The 13179-nt window shown below is 53.2% G+C and overlaps 1 protein-coding gene across 2 annotated transcripts in view; it reads left to right on the top strand.

Annotated features, from left to right (window-relative positions):
* The window catches only part of AARS2 (alanyl-tRNA synthetase 2, mitochondrial), a 35147-nt gene that overhangs the window by 21506 nt on the left and 462 nt on the right, over positions 1-13179 (top strand). The window contains exon 22 of one of the 2 annotated variants that reach the window (XM_054162408.1): positions 217-813. The exons of the other annotated variant lie outside the window; for it this stretch is intronic. Within the exon in view, the coding sequence (XP_054018383.1) occupies positions 217-381 (165 nt within the window). The 3' untranslated portion in view covers positions 382-813. Of the gene's footprint in view, positions 1-216; positions 814-13179 lie in introns of those variants that run through there. 2 annotated transcript variants of the gene reach the window in all.

Here is a 13179-nt window from a genome sequence, read left to right as displayed (position 1 = left end):
ATATCAACACCTGCCCCCAGCTTGGTGTCATCTGCCAACTCACTGATGATGGACTCGATGCCCTCATCCAGATCATCGGTCAGGATATTAAAGAGCATGGGGCCCAGCGCTGGTCCGTGGGAACACCACTAGTGAGAGGATGTTGTTACCTTTTGTTATCTAGAGTGTAGAGTGCTCCACAGTCCAAATTACTTTGCTCTGTGTCTTCTTCCCTAGAATTGTCTCCCTGTGTTCTCAGCTGCTGACTGGGCTGTGGCTGTCTGCACACAGATGGAAGGGAAGGCAGGAGGCTCTCCTGTCGTCGCCAAGGGCAGTGGAAATGCCAAGGGCATGCAGAGAGCCCTGACTGCTGCACGGACGTTTGCTCAGAGTAAACTCTGACATAGAACTGTGATGCTTTGGTGGCAGGACAGCTGTGTGCAGGCCAGCTGCAAGCCGTGTGGACACTTGATGCAGAGCATGCATTGTACTCTGCTGATCTGACAGGTTCAGCAGCTCCCACACTGAACATTGCTGCAACCAGTGCAGCGGAGCATTCTGCTTCTGGCCCTCACAGATCAGGACAAGCCCTACTCCTGATCCCACTGACAGATCGATGCTGTGTGTTCCCAGCTTGGACACATGGAGATTGAGCCTCAGAAAGCACCAGCTGCAATGACAGATCCTGTTTCTTCTGGAAGAGAGCAGTTCTTACTACAAGACCAGCACCAAGAGGCAGCCATGAGAGCAGGGGGAGATGGCTCAGTGTTGTTCTAAAGCCATTAAATGGCTGAGTGTGCTCAAGCTTGTTAGCTGCTTTTTGTTTTATGCTCTGGTCTGGCACAGGGCTTTGCCAGCAGGCACTCTCTTCAAAGGAGTCCTATCTTAATGCAGAACTCAGGACACAGAATCATAGAAACAATAAGGTTGGAAAAGACCTCAAAGATCATCAAGTCCAACCTGTCACCCAATGCCTCATGAGTACTAAACCATGGCACCAAGTGCTATGTCCAATACCTTTTCAAAACTTCAGGGATGGTGACTCTGCCCCCTCCCTGGGCAGCGCATTCCAATGGCTAACAATTCTCTCAGTGAAGAACTTTCTCCTCACCTCCAGCCTGAACCTCCCCTGGTGCAGCTTGAGACTGTGTTCTCTTGTTCTGGTGCTGGTTGCCTGGGAGAAGAGACCAACCCCCACCTGGCCACAACCTCCCTTCAGGTAGTTGTAGACAGCAAGGAGGTCTCTCCTGAGCCTCCTCCAGGCTAATCAACCCCAGCTCCCTCAGTCTCTCCTCACAGGGCTGTGCTCGAGGCCTCTCCCCAGCCTCGTTGCCCTTCTCTGGACACGTTCAAGAGTCTCAATGTCCTTTTTAAACTGAGGGGCCCAGAACTGGACACAGGACTCAAGGTGTGGCCTAACCAGTGCTGAGTCCAGGGGCACAATGACTTCCCTGCTTCTGCTGGCCACACTATTTCTGATGCAGGCCAGGATGCCATTGGCCTTCTTGGCCACCTGGGCACACTGGAGGCTCATGTTCAGCCCACTGTCAATCAGTTCCCCCAGGTCCCTTTCTGTCTGGTCAGTCTCCAGCCTGTGGCACTGCATGGAGTTGTTGTGAACAAAGTGCAGCACCCAGCACTTGGACTTGTTGAATGCCATCATGCTGGACTCTGCCCATCTGTCCAGCCTGTCAAGGTCCCTCTGGAGAGCCCTTCCACCCTCTAACAGATCAACATCTGCTCCCAGCTTGGTGTCATCTGCAAATTTACTGATGACTGTGTCAATCCCCTCACCCAGATCATCAATAAAGATACTGAACAGGACATCATTCTGATGAAAAGTGCTACTATAATTTAGAAATGGGAATTCTCACCTTGCTTTCAGGCTCAGCCTTGTTGGGCTATGCAAGGAGTAGTGCTGAACCCAGTCCTCAGTATTAGAGCACAGAGGGAGCAAAATCATCCCAGCCTCCACACCTCTTTGTATGAATGGTCTCCTGGTTTCCTCTGGCCACCTGCCTTACAACTCCTTTCTTATACTGCCTACTGGCTTCTCACATACCCAGCACCTACTTAAAACCCCCCATGGATCTAGTGGTTTGTGTGAATGGGGACTCTTGCTGTGTTGCAACATTGTGACCTCCCTGCAGCCGGACCCTTAGCCGTGGCCTCTCTCTTAAATCAGTCTTTTTCACAAGCACTAGCAGATCCAGCAAGCCCAGCTCAAAGATACTTCAGACTTCAGTGTTAGAGTAGTATCTAGAGCTCCTGGCCACAGCAACATTAGTTTAGATGCCTAAACAAATGGTGGCTGATGTAAAGGTGTAATAGGATAGTGATGCATGAAGGTTTCACCCTGTGAGCAGCAGCAGCTTGACTGGAATGGATTTCACCAGCAGGTAGGGTTGCCTGGCACTGTGGTAGGGTGTGGAGGAGGCAGTAACTGCATGCTTTTGGGGAGAGGGGCAGGGGGGCTGGAAGCACAGTGATGCTGATGGATAGGGGAGCAGGATAAGGATTTGTGAAGAGGATGTAGTGGGGAATGGCCCAGTCTCCTAGTTGGAGACTTCTTCCACTTTTCTTAGCTGTGTGATGAGGGGGAGGGGGTGAATAGCTGCTGTGAGCAGACTCCTTTCCCTTCTCTTTTTCAGGAAATGGCTCACCTGGGGGGAAATGGAGGTGGACTTAAAGGCATCACTGGAGAACAAGGGGCTTTTTACCTATCTCTGGCTTACATAGAAATATCATACATACATAGAATAAACCAGGTTGGAAGAGACCTTCAAGATCACCGCGTCCAACCCATCAACCAATCCAACACCACCCAAACAACTAACTCACGGCACCAAGCACCCCATCAAGTCTCCTCCTGAAAACCTCCAGTGATGGCGACTCCACCACCTCCCCAGGCAGCCCATTCCAATGGGCAATCACTCTTTCTGTATAGAACTTTTTCCTAACATCCAGCCTGAACCTCCCCTGGCGCAGCCTGAGACTGTGTCCTCTTGTTCTGGTACTGGCTGCCTGGGAGAAGAGACCAACATCTGTCTGTCTACAACCTCCCTTCAGGTAGTTGTAGAGAGTAATAAGGTCACCCCTGAGCCTCCTCTTCTCCAGGCTAAGCAACCCCAGCTCCCTCAGCCTCTCCTCATAGGGCTTGTGCTCCAAACCCCTCACCAACTTTGTTGCTCTTCTCTGGACTCGTTCCAGCAAGTCAACCTCCTTCCTAAACTGAGGGGCCCAGAACTGGACACAGGACTCGAGGTGCGGCCTAACCAGTGCAGTGTACAGGGGCAGAATGACCTCCCTGCTCCTGCTGGCCACACTGTTCCTGATGCAGGCCAGGATGCCATTGGCCCTCTTAGCTGCCTGGGCACACTGCAGGCTCATGTTCAGTCTACCGTCGACCAGCACCCCCAGGTCCCTCTCAGCCTGACTGCTCTCCAGCCACTCTGACCCCAGCCTGTAGCTCTGCATGGGGTTGTTGTCCAGCCTGATACCTCCTGTGTGGCCCCTAAGGCTCCATATCTTTGTGAAGCAACAGGACAACTGGTTTTGTGTTTGGCTAAGTGCCTGGTAGAAACATGAGGACTTGGAGGCAGAAGGAATGGGGAGCCTTTAGGTTCTGATGGTACTCCCCACTATCTTCCTCTGCTCCCCAAAAAATACTGACAGCTACAGTTGCAGCAGAACTGCAGACCTTGCTCATGCAGTAAATGCTACTTCAAGCCACAGAGCTTAAAGTAGGGCTTGTTGCAAAGGGGACTAGGAGCATCCATCTCTGGCTGCAGAGGTGCTGCTCATGCTCATAACATCTCCACAAGGAATCAGTACAGGGGAGAACTGGAATAGCCATACTAAGGCATCAGGAACCTTGTGACAAAACACAACTGGTAGGGTGCTGGAGGGGGTGTGTGGACCCCCAGGGGACAGCTTGTGCCATCGATTGAAAGCAGCCTTAGTGCCTGGTGTTGCACAGCTCCTGGGTTTCACTTGGGCCACAGCGGTACCAGATGCAGGGAGGGGAAGGGGTGTTCTGTCTTACTGGGAAAGCACTTTCCTGGAGTCCTTTTGTGTAGTAGCTGCTACTGATGTCTTCTCTCAGTATTGAAAAGAGGAGAGGAATCCTGGATTGGCTGCTCCTGCACAATGCTCCAAAAGCAGAGCCTGGGACTACCAGCAGCTGCCATATGAAATTAACCAACTTTGGCCTGATGGGGGTTTTTAGGTTAAAAACCACTGATCTCTTACAAACTTCTGCCCAGTCCTTTAAGGGGCAGGGGTCTGTGTGCTGACCCTGAAGAGAATGCATTTACTGATGGGGAAATTGAGCCCCCCTCATCATTTCTCTGGGGGGGGTCAAGGGGTGCTGCTGCAGAGACAGCCAGTCCAGTGGCCCTTGAGGCCATTGGAAGGAGATCCATTTCTGCTGCTGGAGCTGCTGAGCTTCCAGCACTGCCAAGTGAGTGAGCAGCCAAGGCCTGATGGTTTGGCACCTCAGCTCTGTTCTTCTCTTTTGTCCCATGACAAAAGTCAGTCCTTGCCCACAAGGTGACAGACTGAGACCCCACAGTGAGAAATAAGCCCCAACTCCCCAAGCAAGAGCACTAGGGGAAGGCTTAATGATCCTGCAGCCACATGTGGGCCATTTAGGAAACTGAAAGGTGTTGGTTGCATGACAGCAGTTGCAACTTGGCCAAAGGATGGTGGAAGGTGGATAACGGCTGCATGCAAGCCGGACAGCAAGGGTCCTAAAGCAGAGGTAGGGGTAACAGTCTGGCCATCCTGCAAGGGGTCTTGTGAGGGGTTACAGCTGACCTCTGCAGCTGGGCTTTCTAAAAGGTGGCCCAGAGTGGCAGGAGGCTGCTGAGCTCACCAAACAGCTCTAGAGGTGGCACAGCTTTTTGTGGAGTGTGCTTGGCCCACCTGCACAGCCCTTCCCAGCTTCTCCATGCCCATGGCTACCTGCAGGGTCAGCTGAAAGACCTCTGCTCAGGAGGGGGGGACTTGCTCTGCAAAAGCCATGCACCTGTGGGATCAGGCCAATCTGTACCACCTCCGTGCAAGTTTGTTGTCCATATTCCTCAACTTCTGCAACTCCAGGTGGAGCTGCAACTCCTTCTCCACATCTGCAGCAGACCCAGCATCCTCTGCCCTATCTATAAAAGTTAAAAACCACCTGGTCTATAAGTAGGGCTGCAACTTGCTGCAATGGTGCTGGCTCTCCTCCTGCTTCAGCCAGTCTTGGGGGTGACCTTCCAGCTTGGAGTCCATTTTCATTCTCCTCTTTTGCTGCTCTTGGCCTTTCTAGTCATGAAATTCAGTATTTCCTTTCTTCCTTTTGAGCCTGCAAGGATTGAGTCATGAGCTTACAGCATAAACAAGTCATGGTATTACCAGATCTCATAAGCTCAGTAGCACTAAATTTGTTCTGTAATTGGAGGAAAAAAGAGATCTTAGCCTACCACTGTGAAGTTTTGTTAGGCAACTGTGGTGCCCATGTCACCTCAGGCCAGTGCCCCTGTACTCAGCACTGGTTAGGCCACACCTTGAGTCCTGTGTCCAGTTCTGGGCCCCTCACTTTAGGAAAGATGTTGAGTTGCTGGAAGGTGTCCAGAGAAGGGCAACAAAGCTGGGGAGGGGTTTGGAGCACAAGCCCTGTGAGGAGAGGCTGAGGGAGCTGGGGTTGCTTAGCCTGCAGAAGAGGAGGCTCAGGGGAGACCTTATTCTCTCTACAACTACCTGAAGGGAGGATGCAGCCAGGTGGGGGTTGGTCTCTTCTCCCAGGCAACCAGCACCAGAACAAGAGGACACAGTCTCAAGCTGTGCCAGGGGAGGTTTAGGCTGGAGGTTAGGAAGAAGTTCTTCACAGGAAGAGTGATTGGCCATTGGAATGTGCTGCCCAGGGAGGTGGTGGAGTCACCATCACTGGAGGTGTTTAGGAAGAGACTGGATGGGGTGCTTGGTGCCATGGTTTAGTTGATTAGATGGTGTTGGATGATAGGTTGGACTCAATGATCTCAAAGGTCTTTTTCAACCTGGTTAATTCTATTCTATTCTATTCTACTTCTACTTCTACTTCTACTCTATTCTATTGGAGTTGCTGCAGTAAAAATGCTGGGGGTTGAGCTATCATCTTGCCAGGCCATCGCTGATCCTAGGAGAGAGCACTTCCTGCTGTTCTCCTGGCAAACTTACATCCCAACCTTACCTTCCCCTGCTGCAGGAGGACAATATGTTCATGTCCTGCGCTGTGACCATAGTAGCTGCCACATGATTTCTGCATGAAATGCCCTGCATGGTCAAGCCATGCTTAGGTGGGAGGGCCTGGGGGAGCAAAACAGGAGTTTTAAATGTAGTTCTCCAGCCACAAGAGCAGCCTACATTCCTCTGTAGTTCTCAGGGATCCAGGGTGTGAGCAGTATGCTAGGCACACATTTGCAACTCCAAACCTGCATGCAGAAGGGACGGCAGGGAGCAAGAAACTAATTACAGACGTGATGGTGGCTTTTGCTGTGAGCAGGTGCTGTCAGGCTGGCAACACCTCCGTAGGTCCAGATGGACCTCAAGGTGTCCCTTAAGGGCACATGCAATGGCAAGGGCTTACCAGCCCCAGTCCCAAGTAACTGCCTGACTTTGACAAAGGGGGAGCAGAAAGTGCACGCTTGTCTCTTGCTCGCTTTACTCCAGGAGGTTTGCTCCCAATAGCCTGGGCTAGAGAGTGAGAGGCTGGCACACAGGGCTTGCTCACAGCTGAGTCCCAGCCCACCAGCAAGTAGAATTAGCAGACCCTGCATGTGGAGGGACACCCTCACACACCAGCATGTCTCCCCCAAACACCCACTATAAGGATTCACACCTGCACTTACACAGATCTCCCTTTGCATGACTTCAGGTGTGATTTCCCTCATGCCATGTGGAAGCATTGGCATAGGTTTCCCAGAGAGGTGGATGGGTTAGGATGAATGGGCAGCCTGATCTACTTAGAGATGTCTCTGCTCGCTGCAGGGGGGCTGGTCAACCTGTAAAAGTCCCTTTCAACCCCAGCTATTCTATGAATCTGTGTACATAGTGACAGCATGCACTGAGCTAGTCATGTCACACATAGATACATGTAAACCTGAAACCCACACATCCATGTGCGGTGTTCTGGGTTACACTGTAAGCTCTCACCGTTACTCTGTGCCCTTTGTGTGAGCTCCTTGACTCTGCAGGAGCTAGGCATTCATGCTGAGCAGCACCCATGTCCTGGCAGCTGCTGCACAATGTACACAAGGCTGCAGTAGTGAATCAACAAACCCAGAGCACTCATGGCAAGGAAGGACAGCCCATCCCTCTGGAGACGCTCAGGGCTATGTTGATCTGGTGCTGCTGCTCACTTTCTGTATGCCAGCTGCCTGAGAAAGGAGGGCATGGCTCTGCACTAGAGGTGTTCAGTGGAAGGACAGGAGCAGGATAGGAATAGACCCTGGGCTCAGCGATGAGGGGCAAGGGGGCTCTGAGCCCCTGACTCTCCAGGCAGCACTGCAGGGGGAAGAGCTGAGCTTACATTGCAGCAGAGTTCTGCCCACAGAGGTGTGTGGAGAGGCGGTGGAGGGGGGAGAAGCACTTCACAGGCAATCCCAGCAGCGTGCCTTTGCCGTGCGCCCTTCACGGCCAGGCGGGTCCCTGCGCAGGAGCACTGGTGCCTGGCGCTCAGCTCATCAGCCTGGATCGCAGCTGGCATTTCTGTGCCGCTTGTCGCTTGCTCAGACGCAGCTCAAACTCTTCTCTCCTACAGAAAGCGTCAGGAAAACCCACAAGGCTGGGAGAAGGGCCACACTCCCCCTCCACCCTCCCCAGCACCAGTGCCATCCCTATCCCAGCTGTCGTCAGGAGCTCCCTGGTACCGAGTCCACCCTCCCAACCGGGGCTCAGCCCGCAGGGGGAAATGGAGAGATTAATTTTGATTGATTTATGCCACTCTGGGTCTTAGTCTAGTCATGTGGCTTGGGGGGGTCCCAGATGCCAGCACAGATGGTGTGCCAGTGAGGATGCCATGGTGTTACCTGGTCTGCATCCAGACCCATTATTCAGAGTGATGTGCTGCTGTATCCACCACACACTGCAGAGCCACTCACCCTGCCGTCACGCAACTGGACCGGGCTCCCAGCGGGAAAAATGAGCAAAGATGGATCCACTGCCAGCCACGGGCACTGGGATGCTGCTGCCAACCAAAGTCTCCTGCAAGACTGGAGACAGGATGAAAGGAGACCTTGTCCTGCAGGGTCTGCTGTGGGAGAGTCTGGAAAGAGCTCTTTCTTGCCTGGATCCGTACTGTACCCAGTGCTGCTGTATCATTCTTGCAAGCCAGAGGTCCTGACAGTAAGCTGTGGAGTCTTACCAGTCACAACTCCAGTCCTGCTGTGAATCAATTCCAAACAACTTCCTGCCTTGTCAGCTGGCTGTGGGATCCCCATCCTAGAGCTATTGCCATCAGATAATCTGATCTTTCCAGGACACTCCATCTGAGCCTCCTGGAAAGGTCCCTGAGGCTATGCAGACACTGGGTTACTATACCAGTCCTCGACCAAGAGCCCTTCATCTCCTTCTAGTCTTCACTCAGCCTCATTTCCCTTGTGCTTTGCATTAGAGGTTGCCTGGGCTCAAACACCAGGAATGGGAAGCTAAATCTGAGCCTATGTAGACCTTCTTTTCACATGGTGAGGAATTATTTACACTCGGGTTGGGATTTGCTGCTCTACTAATTTTGTTGTCTCCTCGTTTGCCTGTTTGTCCCACATTTCAGGCAGTATTCTCACCCTCCCCCCTCCTTCCCTTGCTGCCCCCACATGCAGGTTCTTTTCCTCCCTCCATCTCCTCCTGTCTGGCCCGGTTAGGCAGGTGCTGGAAGAAGCAGAGCAAGAAAGATCCACCAACTGAAATATCACCAAGTTGTACAGAGGAAGGGTAAAGAAATGCAGAACTAAATGACCTTTAAAACAAATAAGCTGTCAGGTTCCCTCCCCCACCCAGGACTGGCTCCTCTGCTCTGTTATAACCTTCTCCTCCCTGTCCCAGCATTTATTTATAAGCACCATCAATAATTAAGAAGTTGCCTGCCTGCTTGCTTGCCTCGGCTGCTGTGTTGACAAGGATGTGCTGACGTTTCCTGGCTCAGCCTGGCTGCTTTGCTCACTTGGGCTTTTAATTTTCTTCCCCTGCCTTATTAGAAACACAGGAATCAGCCACCTGGAACAGACCAGAGGCCCAGAGAGCCGGGAGAGCTCCCTGCTGCGAGCTGGTTGCTCCAAGAGTGACCCTTGCAAGAGCTGCCAGCTTTCACGGCCCTGCAGCAGCACAGGCTAGGATGTCTGGGGTGTCCTGCTAAGGGCACCACTGCTCCATGCTGGAGTCAGGCACCAGCAGACCTCCTTATCCACACCTCAAGGCTGGCAAGCTCCTGCACTGATAGTTCCTTGCTTAGAAAACAGCAAGTGAGGGTTCTGCAGCTGAGGTCCCTAGTCCCAGGCATGCAGCCAGGGAGATGAAGGGAGAGACCCACCAAGCAGTACAGTCAAAAAAGAGCAGCCAAACAGGTTGAGTTGGCCCTAACAGGCAGAGCTGGAGGCCTTACAGTAGAGGGGTACAGCTGAGCTTAGAAATCAGGGATGGAAGGCTTTACGCTGGCCTGGAGGAAGCACTGCAGGTCATAACCTGGGGACAGGCCAGCCACAGAGGCAACAGCCAGGCTTGGCATGTCAGAAATCCTTGGGAACACTCCAGGTCACTCCTCATGGAATCAAAGACACTCTGCAGGCATCAGGCAAACCCTGTCCTTTGAACAAACACTCAGGCATGTGAGTTTGAGGCAGCCCAGCTCAACAGCTGCAAGCAGAACCTGCAGTGTACCAGGGCTGAGCCCAGTTCCCTTTGTCACCGTGGTTCTGATGCAGCGATGGGGCATAAGAGGGAAGCCCGAATGCTCTCCCTGAGCTGGCTCTCCCTGAGCTGGCTCTCCCTGAGCTGGCCTGTGACGCTGCTGGACACTGTAGGGCCAGGCAGAGAAGCAGCAGCAGAGTTGCAGCCACAGGCGTTCGGGAGCACTCACGCAGCTCCCCAGCACACAGCACAATGCCTCGAGCTCCGCTGGCACATGAAGGGGGCCAGGCTTTGCTGGGGTCCCTGCACCCTGCTGCAGGGCTGAGGAGTGCCCAGGGGCAGGGCGCAGCAGTGGCACGGAGCGGATCTGTCACTGAGCACTTCTTTGGAGGAGCAGTGATAGCAGCTGGCAGCTCCCTAGCCCTGATGGTGCCAGGCTTCACTGGGGTGGGAAGAGGGCACCAAAGGACAGTGTCAACTCCGCAGCCCTTGGAGTGCAAGCCCCCAGGCTGTTCTGTCAGTATCTGACTCCTGCCACAGTGACTGCCCCAACTGTTCTTGATGCAATGGTGTGGACAGGACTCCCCTTCTGCCCCCCAACTTGTCCTACACCAGACCCTGCAAGTGCTGATGCAAGCTGTGTGGATTTGCTGCTGGGGGACACCAAGGATCTGAGAGATGGAAAAGGTGCCTTTTCCCTAGGGACCTTCCCAGCCCACACTGCCCAACTGTCCCAGGGCTGCTGGATCAGGCTTGAAGGAACATCCCCAAGCCTTCAATGGAAGGGGTGGCCTCCTGCCGCAGCATCAAATGTCCCTCTGCAAAAAGGGTAACAAGGCCAAGCTGGCCTTGAAGGTAAATAAGGCAAGCAGGGACAGTGCTCTCATTTCAAATATAACAAAGCCCCTGGACTTCTGAGCTACTTTCTGGTGGCCACATGATGAGGGAAAGATGCTGTGCTGCCTGCCCTGGGCTTTTCAAAATCTTGTGTACTGCCTGTGCTGTAGGGCCATAACCCACTCTGCATCTCTCTGGAGCATCTCCCTTGTCACATGCACCTCAGGTTTATCAAACCCCAGCACAACAGAGAGAAGTGGAAACTGGGGCAGGGAAGGGAGTGACACAAAATCACAAGCTAAAATGCAAGGTATGACCACTCTGGGAAACGGGGGGAAATGAAGAGGAAAGAGGAAAAAAACCCACATGAAAAAAACAAATGCAGTATCTCCATGGGAGTGCGGGAAAACAGCCTCCAACTAAGTCTCATCCCCAGCCTGGGAAAGGAAAAGCTTCACACCTGCTCTGAGTGTCACAAAGGCTGCAATAAGCCCAGACAGGAATAGAAGTCACTAACTAGATGTTTCACCTCCTCCAAGGGAAAATGCAGCCTACTCTCTGAACCTCTCCTCTCCGAACCTCTCCTCTCCGAACCTCTCCAAACCTCTCCGAACCTCTCCTCTCCGAACCTCTCCTCTCTGAACCTCTCCTCTCTGAACCTCTCCGAACCTCTCTGAACCTCTCCTCTCTGAACCTCTCCGAACCTCTCTGAACCTCTCCTCACCTCTCCGAACCTCTCCTCTCTGAACCTCTCCTCTTTGAACCTCTCCGAACCTCTCCTCTCCGAACCTCTCCTCTCCTCTCTGAACCTCTCCTCTCCGAACCGAACCGAACCGAACCAAACCGAACCTCTCCTCTCCGAACCTCTCCAAACCTCTCCAAACCTCTCCTCTCCGAACCTCTCCTCTCCGAACCTCTCCAAACCTCTCCAAACCTCTCCTCTCCTCTCCGAACCTCTCCTCTCCGAACCTCTCCTCTCCTCTCCGAACCTCTCCTCTCCGAACCTCTCCGAACCTCTCCAAACCTCTCCGAACCTCTCCTCTCCGAACCTCTCCTCTCTGAACCTCTCCTCTCTGAACCTCTCCGAACCTCTCTGAACCTCTCCTCTCTGAACCTCTCCTCACCTCTCCGAACCTCTCCTCTCTGAACCTCTCCTCTTTGAACCTCTCCGAACCTCTCCTCTCCGAACCTCTCCTCTCCTCTCTGAACCTCTCCTCTCCGAACCTCTCCTCTCCTCTCCGAACCTCTCCTCTCCGAACCTCTCCTCTCCTCTCTGAACCTCTCCTCTCCGAACCTCTCCGAACCTCTCCAAACCTCTCCGAACCTCTCCTCTCCGAACCTCTCCTCTCCGAACCTCTCCTCTCTGAACCTCTCCTCTCTGAACCTCTCCGAACCTCTCTGAACCTCTCCTCTCTGAACCTCTCCTCACCTCTCCGAACCTCTCCTCTCTGAACCTCTCCTCTTTGAACCTCTCCGAACCTCTCCTCTCCGAACCTCTCCTCTCCTCTCTGAACCTCTCCTCTCCGAACCTCTCCAAACCTCTCCAAACCTCTCCTCTCCTCTCCGAACCTCTCCTCTCCGAACCTCTCCAAACCTCTCCAAACCTCTCCTCTCCTCTCCGAACCTCTCCTCTCCGAACCTCTCCTCTCCAAACTTCTCCTCTCCTCTCCGAACCTCTCCTCTCCGAACCTCTCCAAACCTCTCCAAACCTCTCCTCTCCTCTCCAAACCTCTCCTCTCCTCTTCCTCCCCTCTCCCTCTCCCTCTCCCTCTCCCTCTCCCTCTCCCTCTCCCTCTCCCTCTCCCTCACCGAGGACATGACAGCACCCCAATGCACAGAAACAGCGGTGCAGAGGAGGGCTAGCAAAAGCATCCAGTGACCAGCATTTCTGTATTAATTGCCTCCTGCATGACCTGACCTGCAGCTTGCCTTGTTTCTGTGCATGTTTCCTCCTGGATTCTACTAAGGTTGATGTCTTCCCCATCCTCTCCAGAGAGATGAATGGCAGTGATCTGGCAGTGAGGGGGTGCGTACTCCACAACAGAGATGTGGGGATTGTTGTGACATAGTAGTGACAGTGGAGACTCTAGAGCTCAGGCAGTGCTAATAGAGTACCAAGAAAAGCCATCAGAAAGTGTCAGAGTCCCTTCTGGAAAGGAGGGAGTGCTCAAGGGGCCACCTGGTTTTGAGCCAAAAGCAGCAAGTATGGCACTAACAGCCATCTGCAGCAGAAACGCTAGGAATATCCCCCACGAGTCTCTTTTGCTGCCCAAACACAGCCCTATGTTCCCAGGAGCTTCTGCTGCTCACAGCCTCTGAGATGCTTTTTGGCAGGACAGTTGCTTTCCTTTTCCACTCCTCCTTATTTCTGTAAAGGGGGACTGGGAGCATGACCAGTCCAAGAGAAGCTTGCTTAACCTTTAGACCTGTGCTTTGCACTCAGGAAGCTACCTAGCGGTTGCGAGCAACCTCGGCCAAACAAGAAGGGTGGGGGAAGGGAAT

This window comes from Dryobates pubescens, chromosome 6 (assembly GCF_014839835.1).
Source record: "Dryobates pubescens isolate bDryPub1 chromosome 6, bDryPub1.pri, whole genome shotgun sequence".
Lineage (NCBI taxonomy): Eukaryota > Metazoa > Chordata > Aves > Piciformes > Picidae > Dryobates > Dryobates pubescens.
This window is presented reverse-complemented; position numbering and strand designations above follow the sequence as displayed.